This window comes from Prionailurus viverrinus, chromosome F2 (genome assembly GCF_022837055.1).
Source record: "Prionailurus viverrinus isolate Anna chromosome F2, UM_Priviv_1.0, whole genome shotgun sequence".
NCBI classification, from domain to species: domain Eukaryota; kingdom Metazoa; phylum Chordata; class Mammalia; order Carnivora; family Felidae; genus Prionailurus; species Prionailurus viverrinus.
In genome coordinates, this window is record NC_062578.1 from 34,358,554 (window position 1) to 34,371,806 (window position 13,253).

General features: G+C 34.7%; 1 protein-coding gene across 5 annotated transcripts in view; it reads right to left on the minus strand.

Moving 5' to 3' along the window:
• Positions 1-4,816: 4,816 nt before the first annotated feature.
• Positions 4,817-13,253, minus strand: part of RMDN1 (regulator of microtubule dynamics 1) — a 54,937-nt gene continuing 46,500 nt past the window's right edge. For 2 of the 5 annotated variants that reach the window (XM_047841814.1, XM_047841812.1), the window contains 5 exons: positions 10,032-10,087; positions 8,455-8,542; positions 7,187-7,217; positions 5,408-5,502; positions 4,817-4,964 (listed from right to left, as the gene is read on the minus strand). In XM_047841814.1, the coding sequence (XP_047697770.1) occupies positions 4,914-4,964; positions 5,408-5,502; positions 7,187-7,217; positions 8,455-8,542; positions 10,032-10,087 (321 nt within the window). In that variant the 3' untranslated portion in view covers positions 4,817-4,913. Of the gene's footprint in view, positions 4,965-5,407; positions 5,542-7,186; positions 7,218-8,288; positions 8,543-10,031; positions 10,088-13,253 lie in introns of those variants that run through there. The other 3 variants (XM_047841813.1, XM_047841811.1, XR_007148473.1) reach the window with 2 other exon arrangements.

The following is a 13,253-nucleotide window of genomic DNA, read 5'->3' on the forward strand; positions in this document are numbered from 1 at the left end:
TGTTGAATAGACTCCTTTCCCAAATCCTAGTCTGACACTGGCTATTTTGAAGCATAAGGAATTAAAAACAAATGCTAATGTATATGGCATTATGTGACAGAGGGTGACCAATCTTCAAAAGGGCTAAGTTACACCATAGAAAGCACCACTGCTGAATGAATTTTGCCATGACAGAAGTTCTCGAACATCATTCAGTGGAGGTATGTGAGAATACAATTAGCAGATTTGACTGAAGACAGGCTTTCAGGGTGCTGAACCTCTATCCTTTCTTCAGGTAAGAAATTAGATGACACTACACAGAACCCACAGACCAAACCAGCTTTCTGAAAAAAAGCTATTTGGGAGAACTTATTAGGGCCTTCTACCTTTCATACCCAATTGCAGAAATCCAGGCCTACAGGCAGGATTTATTATGTCTTGATTTATGTATACAGTGGCAGTGAGAGAAACCAAAGATGTAGCCATCTCTCACCTTTTCCCCTGTCTTCCCATCCTGGTCCTGTGCTGCACTAGACAGGCTCACTATGCCTGAAATGAAAAAACAGGCAAAAACAATGAGGCTCAGAGACAGATTCATAGTTATTTCATTTCAGCAAAACTTAACGGCACCACCAAACTGAGCCTGGTGAACGGATTACAGGAACAATAGTTTCATCAATCAGATTAGCTATCTTCCAAGGAGAGCAGCTACAAGGGTATTTTGGTTTTAGTGCTTCCTAGGCAGTTTAAGCTCAGAGAGTTATTAATAAACCTTTTGCGCCTTGCAGCCTTCAGTTAACCACCCACCTTTTCTCTTCAAAACTAGATAGGGTGGTATGTGTCAAAATACCACTAGGCAATTTTGCTTTTGTTAAAAATGACCCCTGACTGGTAAGTTGCATCTGGACTGGGAAATCTCCAGATACTTGATGCTGCTGTAAGGTCATTTTCTGAAATGTTAGGAGTCCTGACATTGACTTTCTGGCTAGCTGTGGTTCCTATCCTTATAGCTTTCTGAGTAAACTGGTGCCACATGAAGCCTTTTGCAGACTTTGAGTCTGAGGGTTTGGTTTAACCTAAGAAGATCCCCTGGTGAACCTGCAGAAGTAAAAAAATCTTCTCGTTGAAATATGTAGGAGAACAAAGGTCTTATAACACTCCCAGTTTTCTTAATCCATTTATCTTAAAAGCCAAACTTAAGATATTAACTGGGGATTTGGACATCTCAAGGGAAAAGCCCGGACCATATCAGAGCAGCTCACGAAGGCTCCTCTGTACCAAGTGTATTCTCCTCAGTCACAGGATAAAACACACTTTTCACTGCTCTCAGAGGGCAGTGCAATGGACCAGAACAGGGCATTCATTCAAATGGTGTCATGGCCCTTGACAAAGTAATCCACCCCTATTTTTTCTTCCCAACAATGCCCTGGCACATAGTCCAAAATAAATTTTACGGTGAATGTCACATGAAAGCAAAACAATACCCTCCCAAATAATGTAGTACTAAAAAGACACATCAAAAAGTGGGATCTCCTAAATTCCAAAATTTCTCTTCCTAATCTCAACCAAGAACTCAGATAATACCATTTAAAAATATTTACTGATTGGGGCGCCTGGGTGGCTCAGTCGGTTAAGCATCTGACTTCGGCTCAGGTCATGATCTCACAGTTCATGGGTTTGAGCCCCGCGTCGGGCTCTGTGCTGACAGCTCAGAGCCTGGAGCCTGTTTCAGATTCTGTGTCTCCCTCTCTCTCTGCCCCTCCCCTGTTCACTCTGTCTCAAGAATAAACAATTTTTTTTAATATTTACTGATAAATCCTTTACATGTTCTCTTTCATCGTCACAACTCCCTAAGGTTGGTGTGTCTGCTTTTTCTTTGTTGTGGTGATGCTTATAGGTAAGAAAGTGCATCTGAAAGAAGTCATTTTTACAAAGTCCATAGCTAGTTCACAATCTGTGATTAAACACTCGGGAAAATTTTGCTAACAAGTTAACAGAGCTTTCAGATTTTTTATAGAGTAGCTACTTTTCAAATCCATATTTATTCTCAATCCTCAGAAGAACGAAATTAGGATACCCACAAGAAGAGGTAATTATAATCACCAACAGCCCATGTCTATAATATGTTAAGAATACTGCAAACATCTGTCCACATGCGTGTGGGGAAATCATCTCAAACTAGCAATCACGTCTGGAACATACACAAGAACAGTTAAGTGGGGACTGCACAGGAAGAAGAATAAATGGGGTCCTAGGGTTTTTTCCCAAAAGTAGTAGGTCTCACTGGGTGAGGAAATGCCAAGAACCACTGTAAAACCTGGTGAATCAAACTCCTGGAAAGTCAAAAAGTAGAGACAAAGTGCACATAAATCAGAATCTTAAGAGCCATACCACATCTTGGAGAAGTGAGCTTATCCCTTATTATTAGAAGGAAGATAATAGCTCTATAAATTAGACCCAGCAACCACACACTCCTGGGTATGGATATAACTTGTACCTAATGTTCATAGGAGCCAAAGATTGGAAACAGCCTAAATACTCTTCAGTGAATGGTTAAACAGGTACACTAAATACAGTGAAATAGAATCAACAGTGCAAAGGAATCAACCACTGACTAGATTTAGATCTTAAAGGAATTAGGTCAAATGAAAAAAACCAATTCTCAAAAGGTCACATACACTATGATTCCATTTTATGACACTCTTGAAGACAAAATTATAAAGGAGATTAGTGGTTACCAGGATTAGGGATGGTGGTAGGGAGGGAAGGTGGATGGGTGTGACCATAAAAGGATAGCACTAGAGTTTTTTGTGACTTGGTGGAACAGTTGTATAGCTTGATTGTAGTGTCAGCTAAAAATCTACATGTGACGTAATTACATAGAACACACACACGTGAGAGCATTTAGAAGTAAAATCTGAATCAGGTCTGTGGGCTATACCCATTTCCTGGTTTTGATATTGTACTATAGTTCTATGTTACCTCTGAGACTGCTGTACCTTTTCCCGCTCAACTCCCTATGAATCTATGATTTCAAAGCAAAAATTTAATAGCGCTAAAAAATATCAGTTGACTCCCCCTCCCCCCGCCAAAGGCTCTCTCACTGAATTTCACAAAAACTACTTACCAGGAGTTATCCTTGAACGAATCAAAACCCCTCACTTCCCATTTGATTACTTGGTATGGCTGGTAACTACACACACACACACACACACACACACACACACACACACAAATCACAGCTTCAGAAAATACTGAAAGTCCCTCTAATGAGAAAATTAAAAATGAGAAATTTTCAGATGAAAATGCTGAAAACAATTCTTTAACACACTATACTGATATGAGTTAAATATAAACTGTAGAAACAAAAAAATTCAAATTAGAAATTCAAAAAGAACTGGACAAACTACATGAAAACGTGAAATGCCTGCTGACTGGAATCAGAAAAAAAAAAAAAAAAAAAAAACAAGAAAAAGACATCTCGGAAGGAATGTATCAGAGGAAGAAAACAAGACCTGGAAGAAATAAGGAACATGGGAGGAGCAAACTCAAACAGACAAGAAAATGAAAGAAATAAAAAAAAAAAAATCAGAGAAGTTTAAAAAATTAGGCAAAGAAGATCTAACATATAATTAAAATCACTGGAAAAAAGATGGAAAAGTGGTTCTCAAAGTGTGGTAAGATAAATCTTGAATAAGGGACAATTGAAGATAACTGGACCATCCTCTTCAAAAAGTCAATGAATGATGTGAGGAAAAAAAAAAGATGGGAGAACTGTTCTGGATTTTTAAAAGTGTAAGACATTCTGGGACATTTGAGAAAATCTGAAAATAGCTGGATATTAGATGTTAAAAGAATTACTGTTAACTTTTTGTTGTGATAATGGGTTTTTGTTTAAAGGATGTCCTTATTCTAAGAAAACGCATGCTGAAATATCTAGGGATGAAATATGTTATCTACAATTCCAAAACTTTAGAAATATGTATATATAAATATGTGAATATATACACATGTAAGTAAAATATAGCAAAAGATTAGCAACTGGAGATGAAGTTTTCAAGTTCGAACATACATACACATCCTGGTTTTATTGAGGATAACACAGAAACAGCCCCTACCAATAGAGTTTACTTTAACAATACAATTCCCAAATCCTTTGGGGGAAAACCCACCTCTACACATACTTTGGTTTATCTAAGTTACATTCAAGATTATCCTTTTTATAAAACAGTTCTGCAGTGGGGGCATCCCATGCTCAAGTAGTACTGTCCTATTTAAAACATCTTCTATTTCACCCTTGAGCTCTGCGTTCCTTTCACATTAGAAAATAGAATTTGGGTTTTGTCTAGTGACAAAAATCAGTCCTCCACTTGAGGGTCTATGTCACATTAAAAGAAGAAACCACTCCCATTTTCTGTCCTCTCCTGACTTGAGTTTTTTCCTTATGCAGGTTGGTTCCAAGATCCATCACTTAACTACTTTATACCAAGAACCCTCAACATCCTAACCTCCTAATTTTCACTGCACCTTCTCTGCAAGATCTCAACTTTGCATCAGTCCAACTTGACAATGCATTCCCCCAATGCCACCTCTTAAACAAAACTTTCTTTTATTGTCCCATTCTGATGTGATCCATCCTCCCTTAGAAGTCTTATACCACTTTGTATTGTTGGTGTCCTAAGTGCACAATATCTCTGCCTCTGAGCCAGGGAGATGTCCTTACCACTCTTATGGCAGTTATTTCTTTTGCCTTGTTACCTGTGAAGAAACTTAAGATTTTGTATATTTAAATTTGTTAAATGGTTACATTAAAGAAACTGAGAAAACAGCCATAGAACACATTTATGGTTTATATATTATTTATGTATTATCTTTGTAATGTGATGAAAAGGCAGTGTTTCTTAGATACTTCATGTACTTTCTTTGACAAATTCTCATTTCTGGTCACTGAAACCTGTAAGCAACTGAGCAGCTTCTGTCTGTATCTAAAATGGAAAAATACACATTATAAATAAATAGCACAGCATAGATATCAACTTGTGAAATCTAAGTTCATAAAGTGGGCTCTGGTTTGTTTCTAAGAGTTCCCAAAAACCAGGATAGCACATTGTAAAAATTAAATTTAACAGTGACTGGGTAAGACTCTTCCATGTTAATACACATCTGTTGCCTTTTGTTTTAGAAATCTTATTTGATCTGTCATGTATGTCAAACAGGAATAAGGCAGCAAGTAACTTATAACATCTGTTAATAGTAACTAAACATTTGCATACAGAAATAAATGGAAATGTTAATGAACTCACATTTGAAATGAATACTCTTGTTTTCAACAATGTGCATTTAGATAGTTTTTAAAGAAGTTCTTACTTCACGTTTAATAGTGCCTCAATAGAAACCTATCTGCCTTAATTTATTGGAGATGTATTACCTGTTTATCCTCCTCTGTGTGTGCTGGATAGTCCTTGGCTTTCATTAGCCAGAAGGCAGCAAGCTTTTTGTTGTGTAACTTCAAATAGGTCTTTCCTAAAAGAAGCAAGTTTTTGCTGTAGAAGTTTGGATCCACTGTACAGAAGAAAGAAAAATTTATTTCAGATGACATACTTGTAGAGGCTTAATTTTTTCAGTCTAAATTCCAATAATAAATTTATGTGGTCAATAAAAGATTAGGCTAACTCGAATTCTCTTTTGTTCAACTATTCCTATCTCAGAAAAATGCTGGTTAAGTATCATTCATTCAGTGTCTACTATATGATGGGAGAAGTAACAGGTAATGGGAGCCTAGGAGGAGCTTCTAAACCAGATATGGTCCTTAAAGAAAGGTTGCTCAGGAGAACTGACCTGGAGTAAACTGACCTAGAGTAAAACCTGGAGATGACTATAATTATTGAGGATTGTTTTTAGCTCTGTAAGACATGACCATGCTTTTTTCTCAACACCCCAAACCCTTATTCCTTTAAGGCTCTAGGTTTTATTTGGCAATTATGCTTCTAAATCCCTCTAAGGAAATTTTATTCCCAAATTCATATTCATGATCTATAGAACTACCACCATAACAGGGTATCAGTGAAAGACAGTAATAGAGCATATCAGAATATATTACTGACAGTTTAACATGCAGACTCAATTCTTTATAAGAAATGTTTTTTTTTAAATGCTTTGCTATCAGAAAAGCATTTGAACAAGTCCATATAAGTAGGCTCTCTAATACAGTCTTTAATATTCTCCTGATTAATTTTATAGAAATAAAATTACAGTGGTTTCTTGGGTGTATTTGGTAACATATGCTTATGTCCTTTACTTTTCTAGTTTGTGCTATTAAATTTAAAAAGGAAGAACTTAGGATGGGCTGGTGTCAGTTTTGTAGGGCTGGCCATTTCTTCAAAGAAGAGTGACATGAAACTCTTCACAAAAGAAGACAATATCTGTAACAAAACAAAAACTGGCATGGTTTAAAAACCAGGACTTAAAATAAGACGTCTTATTTAAGTGCTATTTGAAAGTTGCTAAAAGAGTAAATCTTAGAAAAAATGTTTTAAAAATGTGGTAGTCATTAACTAGACTTATTGTAATCATTTACAACATATACAAGTATTGAATCCTTATGCTGTACACCTGAAACTAACATAATGTAGTATGTCAATTATGTCTCAATAAAAAAATTTTAAACATTTAAATACATAATAAATGTTCCTAATCAGCTGTATAATCTTGAATAAGAGAGTTAACATGTCAAAGCCTCCTCTCAAAAGGAAGGTTGAATTACATCAAATAAAGGACCATTCCAGAACTGTAGCTCTAAATTCAGCAGCAACCTACTTCTTACTCAGGTGATCTTTACTGAATAAAGACTAACAAATATTTGATAATGTCTACCGCAAAAAGAAGTAGATCAGAATAAGTAATATCTTATTTTAAAAATTTCTATTATAGAGGTGGCTCAGTCAGTTAAGTGTCCAACTTCAGCTCAGGTCACGATCTCATGGTTCATGAGTTTGTGCCCTACAGCAGGCTCTGTGCTGACAGCTCAGAGCCGGAGCCTGCTTCAGATTCTGTGTCTCCCTCTCTCTGCCCCTCCCTGGCTCGTACTCTCTTTCTCTCTCTCAAAAATAAACATTTAAAAAATGAGGATATTAAATAAAAATTTCTATTCTATATAAAGCATTCATACAATTTTAACTGTATTAGTATGTGAAATTAAAAATGTTACCTTGCTCTGCCCTGTGAAAGTAGCCTAAGGCCTGTTAAAAACACAACCCAAACATAATGAAAAGGGTTATAACAGAATCAATATTAAAAAAAACTTTTGTTCAAAAGTCAGGAAGTAAATTAAGATATCTTAAAGTCCAATTCATTGACAGAGTTAACACAGCAAAATTGAACATATTATTAAATCATCGGAGCACAGATTACGGTATATGGACCACTTCAAGTAATAACTTGATTGCTGTTCAGAACTTGTACCAACCAAGCATCAAGTGCAGAGAGGAAAGAACATCATCATATGCAACAGAGCTATTCTGATCTTTCTCTTCTTAAATCATAATAGTCACTACCAGTAAAAACTTGATAAAATCAAAAGCTAAATTTACTCAGTGGTATATAGGTTGTACCAATAAAATTTTAAAACTCCTTTATTACTGAAATTCCAACATAAAATGCTATTGTGAATCTGAAACTCTTAGTTCTTTTTGTTCCACTTCGACTGTTTTTATAATGTATTAACTGATTTCTTAGAAACATAACTAACTTGTTATAGTAGAGCTGACAGTATTTTCTTAGAATATATTCTTTTTAATAGCAGTATTTCCCCACTGTGTTCTAATTTTTCAACTAAATATTTTTGCATCAAATTCTACAATATTATTTCCCAGAAGAAAAACATAGCTCCTTGTTATGGTATAGGTATTATGGAAGCTTTTTCAATGGCCTTATCTCCTTACTCTGAAAATTTTAGTGATGTTAACTCAAAATATTTGCCCAGAAATCCCTTTCAAATTTTATTTTTAACAAGGAAGCAAAAGGCCTTGAAAATATAAGAGTATGAACCTTTCAACCCCACTTTTTAAAAAAAGTTACAATTACTCTTTATCTATACAAATACACACTTTCTTCTCTAGGTAAATTGTAGTGTGTAGAACACGTACCTAAAACATGCTGAACAGCAGCTGTTGAATTTCTTGTTCTATTTTATGACTTTTATATGGTATATAGGTTTCAAATAGAAAATGATAAATTTTAGCCATGAGCTATTATAGCTAACAACATACCAGAGTCATCAGCCACTCACCTAAAGAAAAAAAACCACTCACCAGTCATAGATTATAAGTATTAAGCCTTTGTGATAAGATAGTTGCATTGGATGGTTAGAAACGTGCTCAAATGCCTCACTGATCAGAGCTCCAGATCTGGACACTGTAGAATGGCACTGCAGTTAGGAAACCAGTACTAACTTAATAATTAAGGACAGCACACTACCTCCTCATAGGTGGAACTAGGAGGAGTTGCAAACAGCATTTTAGCAATTCTTCTTTGATACCAAGGCATTTCAGCAAATGTATAACACCTATAGAGAGATAAAATAACATCTATATATCTGAAATTCACCTTTTTTTTTCTCTTAAGAAAACTAAGCATCTTAACATATAAAACGTATCTTCTGTTGTACGTTTAAACAATTTGTACTTTACATAATAATATCCAGTAGGTTAACATGCCTACTAAATTACCCAGAGACTGGTTTATATTGATCCATCAATTAAGGTATATTTTGTGATTAATATAAATAGTAAGCGATAATACTAGTAATGATAACAGCATATATCATTCATCACTAAGTGCTCACTTTGTTTCAGGTGCTAGGTGATTATTTCTCATCCACTCCTTACAAGGACTAAATGAGTTTGGATCATTACCCCTATTTTTTGCATTAGAAAGACTAACTCAGAGAAGTTTTTAAAAAATTGACAAAACCATGGGGTGACTGGGTGGCTCAGGTCATGATCTTGTGGTCCGTGGGTTCGAGCCCCACACTGGACACTGTGCTGATGGCTTAGAGCCTGGAGTCAGGTTCAGATTCTCTGTCTCCCTTTCTCTCTGCCCCTCCCCTGCTCACGATCTGTCTCCCTCAAAAATAAACATTAAAAAAAATTTTAATTAAAATAAAATGACAAAACCAAACATGATATGCATAAATAACAATGACAAAACACAACTTAAGCCTACCTATTTGAAAGAGTGAAGCAAATGATTAACATCCAAAGATCTTGACAAATTTCTGATAGAAGTAGGGAAAAAAGTGCTAGATCTCTAACTATGGTCTGAATTCCTTGAGGTAGACTTGTATCTCATTCATGTTTACTCCCTAGCATCTGACTTAGTGACTGTCTCTCCATTATCATTAGTCCTCAGAAAGCGTTTTGTTAGTTTAATATGGCCCTGAAGGATATTTAACTCTTTAAGAGTCTGATACAAGGTTTTTTACACCAAAAAGAAGACAATAAAATACTCAGATCTGCAGACTACACCCAAAGAAAACATGGCAAACCTGTCTCAAGAAAGACTCTTAAATCAGCAAGCATTTAAACAGATTGGTGTATGCTCATACCAGCAAAATAATGTTATACATTAGATAAATGGAAAGATACTAAAAGTCAAAATTATACTGCTGTTCAGATGAATCAGACTGTATTTTATACACTTTGAAGATGCAAAGACTCTCTTAGAGCATCAAACTGTATTGCTACATAATTAGATGAATCCAATTTCATTGGATAAAAATAATCTTTACCAACAAAAGGAATTTCAAAGTCTAGCAAAAAGTTTTAACGCCTTTTTCATCTTAGTATTTACTTCTAAGTGATCTGAATAACAATGGTTAACACAATTACAATCAAATTTAGTATTTTCTAACAATACATCACAACTGCTAGTTAATATAATGAACTAAATACTCATGAATGTCAAATACTTTTAAATATTTTACATCTTGTTTCATATACTACAAAATAAGATACTAAATACGACTGAAATATTTACTTAAGAAATTTTCTTACCAAATACCCATAAGGTGAATGGAGGTAGCATCTTTTGGGTTCAGTTCAATTGCTTTCTAACAAGAAAGGAGAAGGTCAATCATATCTGTGTTCTAAACACAAATAATGCTTGTGTTTCAGCAAGCATAAAGCCATGATGTAAAAAAGTTTTTTGGCAACCCTGCATTTCAATCCTTCTAGGATAATGAATATCAGCTTTTTCCCTCTTGATTCTTTAATTTGGTTAATAAATTCATTTCAATACACTGTTAATGACTTGTATTAAAGGTTCTGTTTTATAAAGTTTGGCAATAAATCCTGATAGGATTTATCAATATGAGAAAAACATGAAATCTGTAAATCAATCTCATTTTGAAAACTATAGTTCTCAATGTTTCTTCTAGATAAGAAAAGGAAGTTATTTTTGGCAAGTTCTATATGAATATTGCATTAAATGGCATTATTTACTAAAATAAGAAAAAAGTTACATAATAATTTTAAAAGTCTCTTCTTGTATTTAGAATTTATTCAACCTCCCCATTTATCCTTAACAAAGGAAAAATGCTATTTAAGTCACAGAATTTATTAGTAAAATAATTATATGCAATGTAAAATACATTGATAAAGTCTCCCTAATTTCTATTTACTATGTGAATTAATGTAAAGCATAAACTACAGATAAGCTTTAACCCAACTATTCCTTTTTTCAATTACTTTGTTGAACGCCACTAAGAATATCTCAGATTAATGTTAATCCTATTAAAAATAAAAGACCCTTGTTAAAAAATTGAGACCTTCTATTTTATGCTTTTCAGTAAACCCACATTTTCACTTTCAGTTAGTAATTATGAGGTATGCATTTTAAAATATTTGTAACTGGTTATCAATGTGAGCTCTGAAGCCAAGACTGACAGAATTTAAATCACAGCTCAGTGACTTCTACCTTTTTGACCTTGGCAAGTTCTCTCTTCTTGCCAAGGCCTGAGTTTGCTGTTTTATAGAATTGAGAGAATAATATACCTACTTTATAGTGTTGTGGTAAAAAATTAAATGAGCAAGTAATAGGAGGTACTTAACACAGTAATATCTTCTATCACCAACATCATTATTAATTTTACTTGTCAAAAGTATCAATTTACTACTGACATTGATTAATGGAAGCAGAAGTAATACCTAGAATAAGGCTGAGTAGGACTTAGAAATCTTGCTTCAATAATATGGGTAAGAATCAGCACTGACCTTATTTTACTTTTCCACTAAATATAGTCATATGATTTGTAGTAAAATATGTTTTAAAGTATACACAACTTAGGGGCACCTGGATGGCTCAGTCAGTTAAGTGCCCAACTATGGCTCAGGTCATGATCTCACAGTTCATGGGTTCGAGCCCTGAGTTAGGCTCTGTGCTGACAGCTTAGAGCCTGGAGCCTGCTTCAGATTCTGTGTCTCACTCTGTCCCTCCCCTGCTCATGCCCTCTCTCACTCTCTCTCAAAATAAATAAATTAAAAAAGAAAAGTATATACAACTTATACACTAACCATCCTTTCCTAACTGGAGTTCCATTAGAAAATTAAGCCCTACAAAAAATTATATGAATAACTAACTTTCTCCAATCTACCAAGAATGGTATAGAGCTAGTACCATTCTAGATGCAAGGGAGAAAAGTTAACTCGTAACATACAATGGATGCTTAGGGGAATTTAATTTTCTTACAGGAGGGGTTGAGAGGGACTACTCTCAAGTAAACCCTTTCTTTTATAATTCTTCCTGCCGTTAGTTGAAGTGTTTTTAAAAAACCATCCAAAGATAGGAGTGCCTGGTTGGCTCAGTCGGTGGAGCATGCAACTCTTGATCTTGGGGGCTGTGAGTTCAAGCCTCATGTTGGGTGTAGAGATTGCTTAAAATAAAATCTTTAAAACAACAACAATCCAAAGACAGTAATTCCTTATGGCTTTGGATATAATAATGGAATTAGAAATAATAGTATAAATGATCTTTTTAGTATGTAAATACTAAACATTATTTAAAAAAAAAATTTTTTTTTTCAACGTTTATTTATTTTGGGGACAGAGAGAGACAGAGCATGAACGGGGGAGGGGCAGAGAGAGAGGGAGACACAGAATCGGAACCAGGCTCCAGGCTCTGAGCCATCAGCCCAGAGCCTGACGCGGGGCTCAAACTCACGGACCGCGAGATTGTGACCTGGCTGAAGTCGGACCCTTAACCGACTGCGCCACCCAGGCGCCCCTAAATATACTTACACACACATGAAACTTGCAATGCATCATTTTTAAAAAATATAGCCTTTTCTGTTTCCATTAATACAATTTTCTGCAATTTTTAATTTTTCACATTGAATTTGTCACATATTTCTACATCATATAGCACAGAATAATTTAGGCAATTTTTTTTAATGCCACTGAACAAACTATGGCATTTCACTGAATCTAAGATACTGTGAAAGTTACAATATGTCATTATTATATGTACCACTAAAAAGAAAAAAGCACTGCCAATTATAGGATACCATTGATTATATAATCTGATTTTAAAGTTCTTAAAATGTGAAAAATGTTGCATATTATTAAATGGAAATATATATATATGCATACACACACATACACGTGTGTGTGTGTGTGTGTGTGTCTATATATATATATATATATATATATATATATATAGACACACACACACCATTGATGTCTGAATAAAAAGCTAGGACTCCTGACTCCTAGCTTTTCTACTACCCATTATATAAACTATGAATTGAGACTATAACTATAAAATTCAGAAAGGCTAGTAAAGAGCTTATCTAACATTCTCCCCATGTATGTTTCCGTCATATTCTCTTCCTTTGCATTTTTACAATGGTCTAAAATATCACAAGAGAAATAAATATGTTGGGTTTTTAGTGTCAGTTTTTTGGGAGTTTTTTGTTTAGTTTTGCTTAGGACAATGAAGTAGTGTTTATGCGCATCATAAAAAATACAGACTCCTAGAAAACATCTGACACCTAACAAAGAGCTTACTATAAAATAAGTAACTGGAAATATTAAAATACAAAATACCCACACAGAGATAATACTGTTAACAGTACTATTACTATTGGATTTGTCAATTGTGTTAGATTGTTAGACTAGACCACACCTCTGGGTATTCAGGACCTTATATAGCACCCTCTCACAAACTCTTGTCTTGGCCACATGACTTGTTTAGGTCCACAGGACTTTACTAAGTGTGAT